Source organism: Tupaia chinensis, unplaced genomic scaffold, assembly GCF_000334495.1.
Source record: "Tupaia chinensis unplaced genomic scaffold, TupChi_1.0 Scaffold000115_1, whole genome shotgun sequence".
NCBI lineage: Eukaryota > Metazoa > Chordata > Mammalia > Scandentia > Tupaiidae > Tupaia > Tupaia belangeri.
Genome location: NW_006159579.1, coordinates 971,560 through 989,337, shown reverse-complemented (window position 1 = coordinate 989,337; position 17,778 = coordinate 971,560). Strand labels below are relative to the sequence as shown.

Genomic DNA, 17,778 nt, shown 5'->3' with positions numbered 1-17,778 from the left:
CTGCTGGTCCCAACAGTCTTTATTCTTAATACCATTATGGATAACATACCTTCAAAAGAAGCTTTCAGGGGCCAGGCAGTACTTTAATGGTAATGCAACTGGACCCACATGGGACAGTTTCTGAATCATGCCCAGGACTTCCCGGAGCAAGCCAGGCACACGTGCACATACCCATGATCTGGGCTGGCTGAGATAAAGGGTGGGTTGGGGTGTGAGGACCCTGTTGGAGGTGGCTGTCTCTCTGTCTGTCTCTCTTTCTCATGGAAGAAATAAATAAATAAATTTAAAAGGAAGAAAAAATAGGGGCCAGCAGGTGGTTAAGGTGCTGGACTCCCACCTGGTCAATCATAGTTCAAGTTCTGGACTCGGCGGCTTGAAAATCACACCAGGAGTGTGTGTGTGCATGCCCACAGTTCTAGGAGAGTAGAGAAGAAAGGATTGTGGCATGGCAAATGATTTCTCACTTTCCCTCTCACTGTCTCTGCTTCTCTCTAGCACATGCCTTACAGCAAAATAAATAAATAAATAAATAAATAAATAAACTCTAAAAAAGAATGCAGATGCTACCATCTTCCCACCATGAAAATACCTGCCTGCAAATGGGCTCATTTATGAGATACAGTGAGGAATGTCAGGGTAGGTGGGCAGGTAGGTCACATGAAAAACAGAAATGTGGGCCTTGTCATTCTGTACACCCATACCACCGTGGGAAACTCCAGGCAGCTTGCACCTGCAGCAGGCCCAAGGGGCCCCCTCAGGCCACATTCTGAAAATGCCTTCAGATGGCAAGAAAGAAGAGGTGTGGGGTGAAAAGAGAGGTACCAAGAGGGCAGAGACCTAACCAGCTGGTGGGGTAGGGGAGGACAGAATCTCACAGGCTTCAGTGGGGAGAAGGCATAGGCTCGTGTGAGAGGTAATTTAGCAAAAGCTCCCTGCCAGAAACATCACCTTAATTCACCCAAGGAAAGGGCAACAGAATGGGCACATCGGCGTCACACATACCCTGATCTGGTACACAGGGAAGGACACCGTATCGCTCATGATGTTCCTGCCAGTATGCTCCTGGACCTGGTCCCAAGGTAAGAGCACACTCAAACCGAGGCCATTCTACTCAATACCTCGTCTGTACTCTTCGAAGCTATCAAGGTCATGAAAGACAACGGCAGAACTCAGAAGCTTTCTGGCTTCAAGGAGACTACAAAGATGCAACAATGGAATGCAATGTGTGATCCTGGGGTAGACTCTAGGCCAGAAAAACATTTTTCTCTTTTTCTATAAAGGATGTTATTGGAACAACTGGATAACTTTGAATAAGGCCTGTAGATTAGATAACAGAACTGTGAGCTTGTTAACTTCCTGATTTTGATAGCTATTCTGTGCTTAATAAGAGGTCATCCCTGTTTTTAGAACATACATAATGAAGAGACAGGGCAAAGGGGTACATGTTTGCAAAGTACTCTCAAATACTTCGGAATATGAAAAAGCAAATGTGGTAAAACATTAATAGTTGGAAAAATCTGGCTGAAGGACATAAATGGAAATTTTCTGTTATTATTTATGAGGTTCACTTCAGAGGTTTGGGGTGGTTCCCATAGGCTGTCCAAGGGCATGTGGCTCACAGGGAAGAACATGGCAACCTAGAACAGGGCTGGACCCCTGATGAAGCTACCAAACCAGCACAAACATTACTGCGAGAGAGCCACAGGTTCTCGCCTTGTTTAGACTATTGTTAGGGGTTTCTATTACTTGCAGCCAAATCTACATCTATATAAGATAAGAACAATAATTGTGAGCTAGCAGGTGGCATGGAGGTTAAGGTGCTGGATCCCACGTGGTCAACTGCACGGCTTGAGTCCCGGACCTGGTGGCTTGACAATCACACTGGGTTTATGTGCATGGGCCCCAAATCCCAAAAAGACTGGAGGAGAAGGGATTGTGACATGGTCATCCCCTAACCTGAGGGTGATTTCTTACGTTCCCTCTCTCTCTCTCTCTGGAGAGTATACATGCCCATAATAAAACTTTCTCCCGCAGGTCCCATCTGAAAAAAGAGAAGAGAAGAGAAGAGCAGAGCAGAGCAGAGAAGAGGAGAGGATAGTAATTATAGCAATCATATTTACTATGCTCCAGACACCATATCTGTGTGCCTATGCTTCATCTTTTTTTTTTTTTTTTAGGGATTTTTGCTATAGGGTACATACACTCACTGGAGAGACAGAGAGAGACAGAGAGACAGAAGGTAAGAAATCGCTCCCCGGGGGTTGCGGCCATGCTGCAATCCCCTCTCCTCCATTCTCCTCTTGTGATTTGGGGCACTCACACACATGGGCCCGGTGTGAGTTTCAAGCTGCCAGGTCCAGGACTGGAACCACAGTTGACTACATTGGGAGTCTAGTGATGTAACCATTATGCCATCCGCTGGTCCCAATCTTTCTTGATCCTTAGAAATATTCCAATAGGGTAGGCACCGTCATGATCTCCATATCACAGATGAGGAAACCGAGGCCCAGAGTGGCTGAATACCTTGCCCAAAGTCATCCATTGCATTTGCAGTGAGGATGGGATTGGAGCACAGGCAGGTGGTTCTAGAGCCCTTACTGTTACCATGTACCATCAGGCCATCCAGATGGGGACCCATCTCCGAAGGCCTTACTTTCACAGGGCCAGGACAGCAGCTCCAACATCTACAAAGGGCCTCTCTGATCCTGCAAGAGACCTACCCTGGGTCATCAGCACTGGGCTCAACTCTCGGCCTGCAAATGCTAGGACCAGAGCTGTGGAATTTACAAGACTTCAGACAGTCCGAGTCCCGGTTGTGTGCTGATGTTACTGTGGTGAGCAGGCCTCTTCTCTGACCCATGTCCTCATCTTCAAAATGGAGAGAACATCACCTATCTCCCAGGACGGCAGCACTCAATGTCCCTAAGTCAGAGCTGGACAAACACACAGTAGGTACTCCAGCCCTTTACATGGACTCTCCCTCCAAAGAGCCACACAGCCCAGAAACTCACAGATGGTCCAGACTGGAAGGGCAAAAACAAAAGAAAATCCCCCTGGGTACAAATGGAATTATTTATTGCTACCTAGGCACCTGTTCCTTGGCTATCCAAAGCTGCCTGGATTCCCTGCCTCTCTGGTCCCATTTCCCAGTCTCTCTGCCCTACACTCCATTTCTTGAATCCCACTCTCTACCAACCCCTCAAAGCATTTCTGGTTTCTATATGGCTCTTCATACCCTGGCCCCCCTTTCTCCCACAGGTCCCATCTGAACTTCTGCTTCCACTCTACCAAGAGTCATTCTAAACCACTTGCTACGGTATTTTGCATCTCTATCCTTGTTGGTCCTCCTGCTCGGAATGGACTCCATTCCACGCATTGTCTACGTGGCAAACTCCTACTCGTTCTCCAAGGCCTTGCTCAGATGTCACTGCTTCTGGGACAGCTTCTCTACTCTGCCAGGTGTGATACCTCTACACCCTATACGAACATATACCATAGCATTTTATCACAGTGTGTGGTAAGCATTTGTTTACACACCCGTCTCTCTGAGCAGCCATGCATTCTAATCTCAAGGTCTGTCTTTGCTTATCTCTAAACCCCAGAAACCTGACCCAGGAGTTACAGGAGAATCCAGTAACAGAATCATCAGCTAAGTCCCTGCAGGTATGTTTGTACAGAAAAGTAAAAGCCATCGTAACATGAAAATATTCACTGAGGAGTCAGTCACAGTGACGCAGCAGGCATACAACACTCCACACTTTTTTTTATACAACACTCCACACTGGGGAGACCACGCTGGGCATGGGATCACAGCATAAAGATCTTGTTAGGGATACAACCTCTCGGTCTCCTCCTCTCATAGAATAAATAAATAAATACACTGAAAACAACATTCACTAATGAACTGGACCAAGTCCCGGACAAACAGGGCTCCTCTCCTTCCACTTTCACAACCACCTATTCTCAGGCACTGCTTGGCTTTGGGAGGCAGCTGCTCCCTGGGGTATGGAGCAAATACCCAGCAAATGATCACAGGGCAAAAATGCAGGATTCCATGAAGTCATGATTATCTACAGGCAACACTAGCAACAAGGGAGGGCCTAGCAGGGGGAAAACAATCGAGGGAGAGAAATGCAGCAAGGGTGATCACAGGATTGATTGTTCCAAAGAGAATGATTTGAAAATCTAAGAATTAGGAACATGTGGCAAAGCTGAGGGAGCACCTCATCATTTTTTGCCTAAGGGACTCTCTTTATGGCCATAATGGAAGACTAAAGTGATGTAAAGGATTATTAGAAAAAAATTATCCCAGGTTAAATCTACACTTCATTCATGCCTTATTCATCCTAAGAATAGTGGTTAAGGTGGATGACTGCACAGTTCGAGTCCTGGACTCAGTGGCTTGAGAAACATACTGGGGAGGGGCCGGCAGATGGTGTGCTGGACTCCCACATGGCTGGTTGCGGTTCAAGACCTGGACCTGGTGGCTTGCCTTCGCACTTTTCCTCTTTCTCACTCTCATTCTGTCACTCTCTGGTCAAATTTAAATAAATAAATAAAATTAAATAAAGTAATTCTTTAAAAAAATAAAGAAGAAACATAATGGGGAGACCAGCAGAAGGTGTAATGGTTACATTGCTGGATTCCCACGTAGTTGACCGCAGTTAGAGTCCCAGACCTAGTGACTTAAAACTCACACCAGGCGAATGTGTGTGAGTGCCCAAAAATCCCAAGAGGAGAATGGATATTGGAAGGAGGGAGAAATGGAGAAGGGATTGCAGAGTGACTATCCCTCACGGGAGGTGCTCTCTAACCTCCTCACCCCCATCTCTCTCCTGTGAGTGCAAGCATCCTCTGGCAAAAAAAAATTTTTTTTGAGAGTTTTTTGCTATAGGGCGTGTGCGCTCGCCAGAAAAGACAGAGAGAGAGAGACAGAGAGACAGAAAGTAAGAAATCACCCCCCAGGGGGGATGGCCACACCGCAATCCCTTCTCCTCCATTCTCCTCCCGGGATATTGGGCACACACGCACGCAGGCATACACACGCGCCCAGCGTGAGTTTAAGCCACCAGGTCCGGGACTCGAACCACGGTCAACTACATGGGAGTCCAGCGACATAGCCATTACTCTAACTGCTGGTCCCAAGGCAAATTTTTTTTTAAAGTGAAAAAAGAGGGACCAACAAGTGTATATATATATATATATATATGTGTGTGTGTATATATATATATGTCATATGTCTCTGGTCAAATTAAAGTAAATAAAATTAATTTAATAAATAAAGTTAATTCTTTAAAAAATTAAAAAGTGCAAAAAAGGAATCAGCATTTAGCTTCAACTTGTACCAAAATTTTACCAATTCCTTTTTTTTTAAAGAATTATTTTATTGGGGGCCAGCAGGTGGCATGATGGTTAGGGATGCTGGACTCCCACTTGGTGGATCACTATTCAAGTCCTGGACCTGGCAGCTTGCTTTCTCACTTTCTCTCTTACTCTCTGTCTCATTCTATTCCTTTTGGTCAAACTGAAATAAATAATGATAAAATGTATAAATAAAAGTTAAATAAAATAGTGTTTTAAAAAAGAATTATGTTATTTAACTTTATTTATTTATTTATTTATTTATTCATTCATTCATTTTTAACTTGACCAGAGAGGGACAGAACAAGAGAGAGAGAGAGAGGGAAAGTGAGAAAGCAAGCCACCAGGTCCAGGACTTGAACCATGGTCAGCCATGTGGGAGTCTGGCATACTTAACCACCATGCCACCTACCAGCTCCCAATTTGACCAATTCTAAAACAACTTATTTTTATGATTTTTTGCTTTCAAACATGTTCTTGCTCATTCTTTTTCATTCTAAGAATGAAGGAATTTTGATGATAACTTAAATTTTATAGATTATGAGACAAAACATTTTCATAATTTTTTGGTACGGAAAAACAATTTAACCTTTTTTTCCCACGCATGAGAAAATATTGGTTTCCCTTCCTAAAGCTTTTTTTTGTTTGTTTTAGGATAAATGCCTGCCAAATTGAAGAATGATATAAGGAGAGCCAGAGTCTTTCCCCCTACAGTGCCCAAGCCCATTTTGCCATGTTGGACTGCAGTCCAGAGCCTTGGTTTCCCCTTCGAGGTGTCTCACTGGTCCTGAGCAGTCAGAACCACCAAGGCTGCAGATCCTAGGCTTGCGGCCTGCTGTCCATCCAACCAGGAAATGGAGAAGGGACTGCAGCGTGACCAGTCCCCATTGGAGGGTGCTTTCTCCCTCCCTCCCGGGAAGTGCAAGGGCACATACTTGTAGACAGCGCTGTCCTTCTTGGGGCTGTGCTGAGGCAGGAGGCTGTGGGAGTACTGATGCACGCCCAGGTCATACAGTGAGGGGAAGTCCTTGCCACACAAGTGGCAGCGGTAGCTCAGCTCCTCCTGGTGGCTCTTGATGTGCTCCAGAAACGTGTCAAGCTTCGGGAATGTCTGGGCACAGCTTTTGACCACACACTTGTAAACCTGGGGGAAGATGCCAGGCATGTAAGAGAAGTCAGGGAGCTGTCCGTAAGCCTGCCTCTTCCCTGTGGCACTGGCCTTAGATATTGCTGGGAATGGCTTGATCACTGGTCCCCTGCTCCCCAGATACTGATAAGGGTTCTCTCTTTTCAACCAGTCTCGGTGGCCCCATTACCCTTCCCAGAGGTTCTGTGAGGCCTGGATTTATTAAGGGTCTTCAAAGAGTTCATGGAGAGCCAGCAGGTGGTATGGAGGTTAAGATGGCTAGATCCCATAGGCCGACTATGTGGTTTGAGTCCTCGACCCAGTCGCTTGAAAAACACACTGGGAATGTGTGCATGTGTGCCCAAAAGTCTGAGAGGAGAATGGAGGAGAAGGGATTGCAGCATAGCCATCCCCTTGGGTGGGGAGGATGCTTCCTCACTTTCTCTCCTTCTATTTCTCCCAGCAAGCACACATAACCTATAGCAAACTAAACAAACAAACAAACAAACAAAACAAAACAAAGAGCTCATGGAAAATGCATATTATGAAAAAAAATTCTGCATAGATTTCAATTATTTTTTACACTGAAATAAAATGATAAATTCTATTTTTTCTGCATATTTTTCAAAGTCAACTTGTATTTATAAAAAGTATCATTGACCTAGAAATACAGGGAAAAGTGACAGCAGGTCCTTTCAATGTCATACTGGAGTGGTGGCTCTCATGCCCGAGCAGGCATCAGATTGCAGATTGCTGGGAGCCATCCTCCAGGTCATGTAGCTCAGCATCTGACTTGGGCCTAAATCTGAGCATTCTGAACAAAGAATAACCACATGATGCTGAGGTTGCTGGGCCGGGGACTTCATTTCAAGAACTGCTGTCTAGCAAGCCTGTCATGGGTCATCTCACTCTCTGGGGACATGGCTAGTTTTGACTATTTACTGTGGATCAGGACCCTGCTTCTACCGTTAATTTTTTGTTTATTTCTTGCCATAGTGTACCTGTGCTCACAAGAGAGAGAGAAAAAGAGAGAGACGGTGAGAAGTCACTCTCCCAGGGGGATGGCCACACTGTAATCCCTTCTCTTTCATTTTCCTCCTAGGATTTTGGGCAGGCATGCACACATACATGCCTGCTGTGATTTTCAAGCTGCCAGGTTTGGGAGGCAAACGTAGTCAGCCACGTGGAAGTCCAGCATCCTAACCACCACGCCACCTGCCAGCCCTGACTATTAAATATTAACTTGCAAAAAATGATCTGATGAGGGGCTAGCAGGTGGCGTGATGGTTGAGGGCGCTGGACTCCCACATGGCCTACTGTGGTTCAAGTCCCGGACCTGGTAGCTTGCTTTCTCACTTCACCTCTCTCCCACTCTGATCCTCTCTGGTCAAATTAAAATAAATAAGTAAATAAATAAATAAAGTTAAAAGAAAAAAGAAAATCATCTGATGTAAGTAATTTTTGTCAGATAGAGAAGATAACCCCAAAGGTCAAGGTTGGCCTGTTGCCCTGCAGGACACTGACTGGATTTGTATCTACCTTGGCACTCTGATTCAATACACCCTATCCCTGATGGTTACAGATGAGTGTAGAGACCAGTCTGCTATCCCTGTTAGCATTCCTCTGTCATCCTTCCAGTTCCCTCATTAATGAGTTCAGGAAACTTGTGACTCATGTTCAGTCTCACTTGTAGGTGAATTACGTTTTTAACATTTTGAATATTATCCTTTGGTGAGTAGTTCACGTTCCTGGTTGCCCACACAGCATCACACGCTCCTCCTTCCTAACAAAGTAGATAGACCCTGATTTGCCTAGGGTGGCAACATGCCTGATTAAAATACTTGCTCTTGGGACCAGCAGGTGGCGTGGTGGTTAAGGTGCTGGACATTCCCACATGGCCAATCACGGTTCAAGTCCCAGACATGATGGCTTCCTTTCTCACTTTCTCTTTCTCTCTCTCTCTTTTTCCCTCTCTCTCTCTTTCTCTCTCTCTCTCTTTCCCCCCTGTGTGTGTGTGTGTTTCCCTGGTCAGATTAAAATAAATGAATGAATGAATAAAATTAAATAATTAAAAAATAAATAAAATGTTTGCTCTCTCAGTTTCCCTGCCTTGCATGTCAGCCATGTGACTCCCTTCTTGCCAATGATACATAGGCAGTAGTCTTGGGGATGGCACCACTCCCAGAACAAAAAGGCAAAAGGTTCCTAGAAGAAATGCCTCTTGCTTTTTGCCTTTGTCCTGATTGAGATATAAATGTGACAGGTGGAAGTATAGCAGCCTCCTTGCAACCTTGAGGATGAATGCCACAAGCTAAGAATGTCAGAGAAGAAACCCAGACGCTTGAGTCCACAATGACATACCCGACCTGCTATACAAGCCCAGCACTGCTTACTTAGGGACTTGTTTTTGGTTTTGGCTGGAGGGTGCATGGTATTTACCAGAAAGGAATAGAGAGACAGAGAGGGAGAGGAAAAAGCACTCCCCAATGGGCAATTGTCACACTGCAATCCCTTCCCACCCATCCCTCCCTTCTTTTGGAATTTTGGGCACATGCATACATATGCTCAGCATGTTCCTCAAGCCACGGGGACTGGGGCTCTAATCACACACTTGGCCATCCAGCTGCTTCAAACAGCAGGCCATGGAGCCAGTCCTGGACTTCTTTTTTAAAAACTGTTATTATCATTGAGCCAGCTGGTGGCATAGTGGTTAAGGCAGATGAATCCCACATGGCCAACTGCTTGGTTTAAGTCCTGGGCCTGGTGGCTTGAAAAACACGCTGGATGTGTGTGTGTGTGTGTGTGTGTGTGTGTGTCAAAATCCCTAGTGGAGAATGGAGAAGGGATTGTGGCATGGCTGTCCTCCTGGGAAGTGCTTTCTCACTTTTCCTTTTTTCTTTTTTTTCTCTCTCTGTCTCCCTAGCAAGCACACACACCTTATAGCCAATTTAAAAAACAAAAACTATCATTATTTTCTTTTTTTAATTTGTAAGAGGGATGTGTGCTCACTGAAGAGAGAGAGAGAGAAATCACTCCCATAAGGAGTCATGCTGAAATCCCTTCTCCATAGCTCCCTTCTTTGGGATTTTGGGCACACCTAGTGTGTTTTTCAAATCTCTGAGTCTGGGACTCAAACCACATAATCTGGCCATCTTAACCAGCAGGTCACAGGATGGCCCCCTGGACTTCTGATGTGAGAAAACAAAAAACAAAAAGCCTAACCCTTAGGCCAGTTTTCAATCATCTGTGTTTAACAATGCATTCTGAGAGAGCTCGTGCACTGGCTCTGTCAATGAGAGATCTATGGAGTGCTTCTAGGAAAATGCCCTTGCTCTTAAAAAAAGATGCAGAAGGGGCTGGCAGGTGGCGTGGTGGTTAAAGGTGCTGGCCGACCATGGTTTGAGTCCTGGACCTGGCAGCTTGCTTTCTCACTTTCTATCTCTCTCTCTCTCTCGTCCCTCTCTGGTCAAATTGAAATAAACAAATGAATAAATAATAAATAAAGTTAAATAAAATAATTCTTTAAAAAAAAAAAGATACAGAAGGGACCAGCAGGTAACATAGTGGGTAAGGTGTTAGACTCCCACATGGTCGACTGTGGTTCAAGTCCTGGACCTGGCAGCTTGAAACTCGTGCCAGGCATGTATGCCTAAAATCCCCAGAGAATGGAGGAGAAGGGACTGCGGCATGGCCATAAACCCTAAGGGTGATTTCTTGCTTCTGTCTTGCTCTTAGGAGAGCTGTGTGCCTTATAGCAAAAATCTCTCTCAAAAATAAATAAATAACCCCTTTTTGCTCATGCATAATATCTGGATTGTTGCCTAGAAAGAGTGACCAACATTGGGTCCCAGGGCCTGGTGGTTTAGGGAAGCTGAATCCCACATAGCTGACTGTGGTTTGAGTCTTGACCCTGGCAGCTTGAAAAAAGTGACCAGTATCCTAGAAGCATATGTCAAGCCATCAGTAGAGGACAAAGCCACACCCTGACAGGACTAGAAAGACAACCCTGATGCTGGGTCAAGTCAGTTGTCGTCTCAGGCCTCTTGTGCTGGGAGATGACAACATTCCTAACTGTTCAAGACAGTTTGAATCAAAGTTTTCTGTGATTTGCCCAAAGGGTAACCTAATTTCACTTCATCAATCCTCCTGCTAGGATCTATCCTAAGGAAAAAGTCAGAGCTGTGGGAAAGTTGTCCCTCCCCTTCCAGGCAGCATTAAGGACCCGCACCCCAACCAAAGGTCGTGACTAGGATAGTTGCGGCCTGCTGCTGCTCCTCCCCCACCTACCTGCTCATTCTTGTGCTGTGTCATGTGGGACTTGAGCTGGAAGTAGGTGCTGAACTTGTTGGGGCAGAACTGGCACAGGTAGGAGCTATCGATGAGGACCACCTGCTTGGTCTCCAGCTTGTCCCCGTCATCCTCACCTGCCGTGGGCAAGGACTGGGGCTGTGGTGAACTCGACAGGGTCTGGCCTAACCCTGTGGAAGAAGCCAGGGATGGGAGACACTTGAGAAGGTGAGGAAGAGTCAGGACCAGGAGCCGTGCCATGCAGGAAGGAGTCACAGAACACCTACTGTGTGCTCCTCTGTGTTTACCCCACCACCTACTATGTGCTTGGTGTTGGCGACGGTACTGAAGGTGCTGATACAGCCATTCCAGGTGTTAAATGAAACATTTACATTCTGATTGAGAAATGGCTATTGCCTCAAGACTCCCCTTCCTGGCCTTCCACTCAGACACTGTAGACCTCCCCATGGTTGTTAACAATTCTGAACAATACTCCTAGCTGTACTCACAGGCCTCCCCAGCCCCCTGTTCTTTTTTTCTCTTTTTAAGAATTATTTACTTAACTTTATTATCATCATTTTTAAAAAATTTGACCAGAGAGAGAGTGGGAAAGTAAGAAAGCAAGCCACCAGGTCCAGGACTCAAACCACAGTCAGTCACGTGAGAGTCCAGCGCCTTAACCACCATGTCACTTTGCTGGCTCCCACCCAGACCCCTGTTCTAATTATAATCATCTGTTTCATTGTTCTTCCATCACTAGACTGTTCCTCACTTTCCTTGACATCGAGGACTTCTGACCTCACCTCAATAGGCCTAGTGGCTTGGTCTCCATAAATGTTTGCTAAATGGTTGAACCTTTGGTGCTACGCCTGTAGGAGTTTTGGGTTCTTTTCTGAGGAGCTCACAAGAACTCAGAAGGCACACAGTAGGACTGTTCCAACATGAAGTGGCCAACATGTCATTTGCCAAACAAAATCCTCACTTCATTAGCCAGCATGTGGCTGGCATTGCTCAGCCTGGGGACATAGGAAAAGCTCAGGCTCTGGCTCTACAGTGTCTAGAGTAGGGGCTTATGGGCACATGTGGGTACTGAGAACTTAAGATGTGTTGGGGCCAGCAGGTGGCATGGTGGTTAACGTAGCTGGACTCCCATATGGCCGACTACAGTTTGAGTCCCGAACCTGGCAGCTTGCTTTCTCACTTTTCCTTTCTCTCACTCTCATTCTTGCTCTGTCACTATCAGGTCAAATTAAAATTGAATAAATAAATAAAGTTAAAATAATTTTTTTAAAATAAAGTAATTTTTTTAAAAAGTCATTCTAACTTTATTCTTTTTAAAAAATTTTATTCATTGTCATTATTTTTATTTTATTTTATTTTATTTTATTTTATTTTGAAGTTGACCAGAGGGAGACAGAGAGAAGGAAAGTGAGAAAGCAAGCTGCCAGGTACAGGACTCGAAACATGGTCAGCCACGTGGGAGTCCAGCTGCCTTAGCTACCATGTTACCTGCTGCCCCCGTCATTCTAACTTAAAAAAAATAAATAAAAGATGTGATTAAGGGCCAACCTGTGGTGTGGTGGTTAAGGTGGCTGGATTTCACATAGTCAAACACATGATCAAGTCCTGGACCCAGCGGCTTGAGAAACATGCTGGGCACATGTGTGTGCATGCCTAAAATCCCAAAAGGAAGGAGATGGAGATGGAATAATAGTAGATTATTCACCACAGAGGTGTTTTCCCTCTCTCTCACCGTCTGTCTCTCTCCTGTGAGCTCAGAAAAGAAATGTGAGGGGCCTGAAGATGGTGTGGTGATTAAGGGCACTGGACTGCCACATAGCCAACTGCAGTTCAAGTCCCAGACATGGCAGTTTGCTTTCTAACTTGCTCTCTCTTTCTCTCTTATTCTATCCCTCTCTGGTCAAAATTAAAATTAATTTTTAAAAAATGTTAAAATAATTCTAAAAAAAAATTAGATTAAAAAAAATACAGCCTGTTATTTTGGGGGCTGGCAGGTGGCATGGTGGTTAAGGGAGCTGGACACTCCCACATGGCCAACCACAGTTTGAGTCCCGGACCTGGCAGCTTGCTTTCTCATTTTCCACCTCTCCCTCTCTCACTCTGTCCCTCTCTGGTCAAATTAAAATAAATAAATAAATAAATAAAGTTAAGATACATGCGATTGGTCCAAGTCCAGAGATGCTGTAAATATAAACACATGCTAGATTTCAAAAATTTAAAACAGGGCCCGGCAGGTGGTGTGGTGGTTAAGGGTGCTAGACTTCCACATGGCTGACTGTGGTTCAAGTCTTGGACCTGGCAGCTTGCTTTCTCATTTTCCCTCTCTCACTCTCTCTCATCCTGTCCTTCTCTGGTCAAATTAAAATAAGGAAATAAAGTTAAATTAAATAATTCTTTTTAAAAACTTTAAAACAAAAAGTTAAATATCTCATTAATAATTTCCTTATATTACATGTTAAAATGATAATATTAATATATTTGGTTAGTTAAAATATATTAAAATTAATTTTATATTTCACATTAATTTTTTTTAATTTTACTTTTTCATTCATTTATTTTAATTCTACCAGAGAGAGACACAAAGAGACAGGGAGAGAGAGGAACATGAGAAAGTGAGCCACCAGGTCCAAGACTCAAACCATGGTTGGCCATGTGGGAGTGTCCAGCTCCCTAACCACCATGCCACCTGCTGGGCCCTTTTTGAATTATTTTATTTAACTTTATTAATTAATTTATTTTTTAATTTGACCAGAGAGGGACAGAGTGAGAGAGCAAGAGAGAGAAAGGGAGAAAGCAAGCTACCAGGCCCAGGACTTGAACCACAATCGGCCTTGTGGGAGTCTAGCATCCTTAACCACCACTCTCCTGCTGGCCCCTTTTCAAATTTTTTTTTTAAAAAATTACTTATTTAATTTTATCTATTAATTCATTTGTTTTATTTTGACCAGAGAGAGAGGGAAAGTGAGAAAGCAAACCACCAGGTCCAGGACTCAAACTATGGTCGGCCATGTGGGAGTATCCAGTGCCTTAACCACTACATCACCTGCTGGCCCCTTAAATTATTTTTAATGTAGTTATGAGGAGATTTTAAATGACAAATGTTACTCATACTATATTATTTTTCTTTTTTTTAGAGAGAGATTTTTACTATAGGGCATGTGTGCTTGCTGAAGAGACAGAGTCAGAGAGACAGAAAGTAAGAAATCATCCCCCAGGGGGATGGCCACACCCAATCCCTTCTCCTCCATTCTCTTATTGGGATTTAGGCATGCATGCACATGTGCCTGGTGTGAATTTTAAGCCACCAGGTCCAGGACTCAAACCAGGGTTGACTACATGGGAGTCCAGCAATATAACCACTATGCCATCTGCAAGACCCACTCATACTATGTTTCTGTTGGATAGTATAATTCTAGACCTAGTAAATCTTGAACTCTCATACAGGAGAGGAACTAAACCACTAACAGGGACAGGATCATTAGCTTAGGGACAAGTGATGACTTGAGAATTCCATAATGTGTAAGGGACTTTGGAGACCAGCTGCCCATGGAGATCAAATAGATTTCAACTCCTGATCAACAAGAGTGACTGCTTGGAGCAATTTATTAAAAATAGATTAGATTCAGGCTTAGCAAAATATAAACAAACAAATAAATGTAGGTGATTGATTAGTGATGTCAGTATTAGATTAATGCCACACATATCATGTATTTCTCATCCTTCCTTTTACCCTCTGCCTTATTTTATAAAGTAGACTGAAACCAGAGAGGACAAGGAGGTTGCCCAAGATCACACAGTTAGCAACAAACTCTGCAAAGCACCAGAGGAAGAGCACGGGGAGAGCAGCATTTCGTGACTTCTACCCACCTGTGTTTTCCTCATCTTCCTGCCTACTGGGGTTCAGAGCCATGACTTGGACAGTCACAGAGTTGCGAGAGACAGTGCCACCACTGCGACCTGGAGGCCACACCTTGTGGGTCTGCATGTGTTTCTTGACGTTAGATTTCTGGGCAAAGGCACGGCCGCACGCAATGCACTGGAAGGGTTTCTCACCGGTGTGGCTGTGGAGACAAGGCTCATTAGGGATGGGGAGATGGAGACAAGGCCTCAGCCCAGGAGCTCATGGCCCCCAGGCACTATCCCCATGTACCTTCGGATGTGCTGCTGCAGATCGAAGTTTTTGGTGAATGATTTGTCACAGTACGAGCACTTGAGCTTCTGAGCCTTTGGCTTCCCTGCAGGTGAAAGACAAAGTGGGAGAAGATGTACACTGAGGCTGGGGCACAGCTAAGGTTACAAAGGTCAACCTTCAGCCATCCATCCCCTGGACCTGGGGCCAGATAGCCCACTGGTTGCAGGAAAGTCTACACCATGCACAGGTGGGGTGAGAGACACAGGTGAGCTTCTCACAGTGCTCAGGGAGGTATGCCCAGAACATGCTATGGCTCAGAAGGCAGAACAAATCCCTGGGATAAAATGGACCCTCTATGGCCAACAGTGCCCTGGGTCTTCTGACTGATGCCAACCTCACAGTCTTTTTATCCAGCTACAATGGATCCCTTGCTGACCTTGAAAGACCTCAGCATGGTCTCACCTCTGGGCCTTTGCACCTGCAATTCCCCCTGCCTGGAATGCCTGGCCCTCAGATACCTACTGGGATACTTCTACTCTGATGGACAAGTAGCACCATTTTGCAACCTCTCCCCAGCCACTGTTGATCTCCTTCCAAGAGCAACATGAATACATGGTTATTCCCTGTCTGTCCGTCCCATTAAACTCCGAGGAGAGGCTGGATGGTGGTGCAGTGTAAAACATGACACTGGCCCACACCGGGCACTTTCAGGGTTACATCTGGAGACCTCCCTGAGTAGGCCAGGCACATGTGTACCTGAGATCTGGGACTGGCTGAGGCTGGGGGTGGACTACTCCATAGGGGTCAAGTTGGGGGAGCTGACTTTCTGTGTCTTTCTCACTTGTAGAAGAAATAAATAAAACATTGAGGGAAAAAAAAAAAAACAGTGAGCAGAAGAAATCATGGACTAAGATACTGGATCCCCAGTGTCTGACACTGGGCCAAGTGCACAGATGCGCAACACGTTTGTGGAAGGAAGGGAGGAAGCAGCTGGCTGGAAAGTCCCTGAAAAACTCAGTTTCTCTTCCCACCCCATCTCGAAGGGGGTGGCAGACACTGCCACTGCCTGCCTAAGATCCACTCTCCTCTTCTTCCTTCTTTCCTCACAAACTCCTACATAATGGGAATGTCAATATTCCTAGCTAAAAGAGGAATTTCCCAGTTTCTTTTGCAGCTAGGTACGGCCATGTGACTAAGTCTTCACCAAACAGATTAAAGTAAAAGTATGACATAGAGGGACCAGCAAATGGCATGGTGACGTCACTGGACTCCTACGCTGTTGACTGTGGTTCGTGTCCCAGACCCAGCAATTTAAACTCACACCCGGCGATTTAAACTCACACCAGGTGAGTGTGCATGTGTGCCCAAGATCCCGAGAGGAGAACGGAGGAGAAGAGACTGCGGCGTGGCCATCCCCCCCAGGGGGGGGGATTACTTTTTTTCTCTCTGTCTCTCTCTGTCTCTCTGGCGAGCAAACACACCCTATAGCAAAAATCTCTCTTTAAAAAAAAAAAAAAGTATGAGGTAGAATTTCTAGAAGCTGGGAAATACTCCCCTATCCTTCCCTTCTTTCTTTTTGCTGCCTGGAAGGTGAAATTACTGACTGGATCTTCAGGAGCACCTTAGACAATGAAGCACCTTGCCCTGAAGTCACGCCCTAAGGATGACAGAACTGAAAGGCAAAATAAATAGGGGTGGGCCAGCTAGTGGTATGGTGGTTAAGGCAGCTAGATTCCTTATGATCAACTGTGCAGTGTGAATCCCAGACCTGGTGACTTGAAAACATACTGGGCACATGTATGTGAATGTATGTACATGCCCAAAATCTCAAAAAAGACAAATGGAGAAGGAATTGCAGCATGACTATCTCCCAGGAGGGGTATTTTCTCACTTTCCCTCTATCTGTCCCTCTCACACCCTACGGTGATTTTCTTAAATTATTTATTATTATGATAATTGCTATTTTTAAATTTGCTATAGGGCACGTGCACTCACCAGAGAGAGAAAGAGAGGGAAAGTGAGAAAAAAAGCCTCCAGTCTAGGACTCAAACTGCTGTCAGCTATGTGGAAGTCTAGCGCCCCAAACCCCATGCCACCTGCTGGTCCCAATTTTTTTTTCTTTTTTCTTTTTTTAGAGATTTTTGCTATAGAACACATGTGCTCACCAGACAGACAGAGAAACAGAAAGAGAGAAATATCCCCCTAGAAGGATGGCCACACTGCAATCCCTTCTCCTCCATTCTCCTCTCAGGATTTTGGGCACACACATAAGCCTGACATGTTTCAAGTCACTGGGTCCAGGACTCGAATCATGGCCAGCCACATGGGAGTCCATCTCCTTAAGCACCACACCACTTCTGGACCCAGCCCAATTTTTTTAAAAAAGAAACCGGGGCAGGACCAGCAGATGGTGTAATGGTTAAGTAGCTGGACTCCCAAGTAGTTGAGTGCACCTATCTTTTAAAAAAAGAAAGAAAGAAAGAAACCATGGCCTGCAGGTGGTATAGTGGTTAACATACTGGACTCCTGTGTAGCGGATCATGGTTTGAGTCCTGGACTCGGTAGCTTGAAACTTATGCCAGGTGGATGTGTGTGTGTACCTAAAATTTGAGGGGAGAATGGAGAAGAGATGGATTACAGTGTTTCCAAACCCCTGGAGGCTGATTTTCACTTTCTCTCTGTCTCTGGTGAGTGCACATGTCCTATAGGAAAAATCTCTCTAAAAAAAAAAAGAGAAACCTGGGTGCCTGGTGACCATGCAGAGACATAATCCCCAGATTGCCTGTTTTTGGCCTTGTTTTACACAGGAGAGAAGAAAATTCTATTATCTCGAAGTCTGAGTTACTCTGTT

General features: G+C 45.0%; 1 protein-coding gene across 1 annotated transcript in view; it reads right to left on the bottom strand.

Annotated features, from left to right (window-relative positions):
• Positions 1–17,778, bottom strand: part of ZNF341 (zinc finger protein 341) — a 47,156-nt gene that overhangs the window by 15,549 nt on the left and 13,829 nt on the right. The window contains 4 exon segments of the mRNA XM_014586122.2: positions 6,297–6,505; positions 10,775–10,965; positions 14,663–14,856; positions 14,946–15,030. Coding sequence (XP_014441608.2) covers positions 6,297–6,505; positions 10,775–10,965; positions 14,663–14,856; positions 14,946–15,030 — 679 coding nt within the window.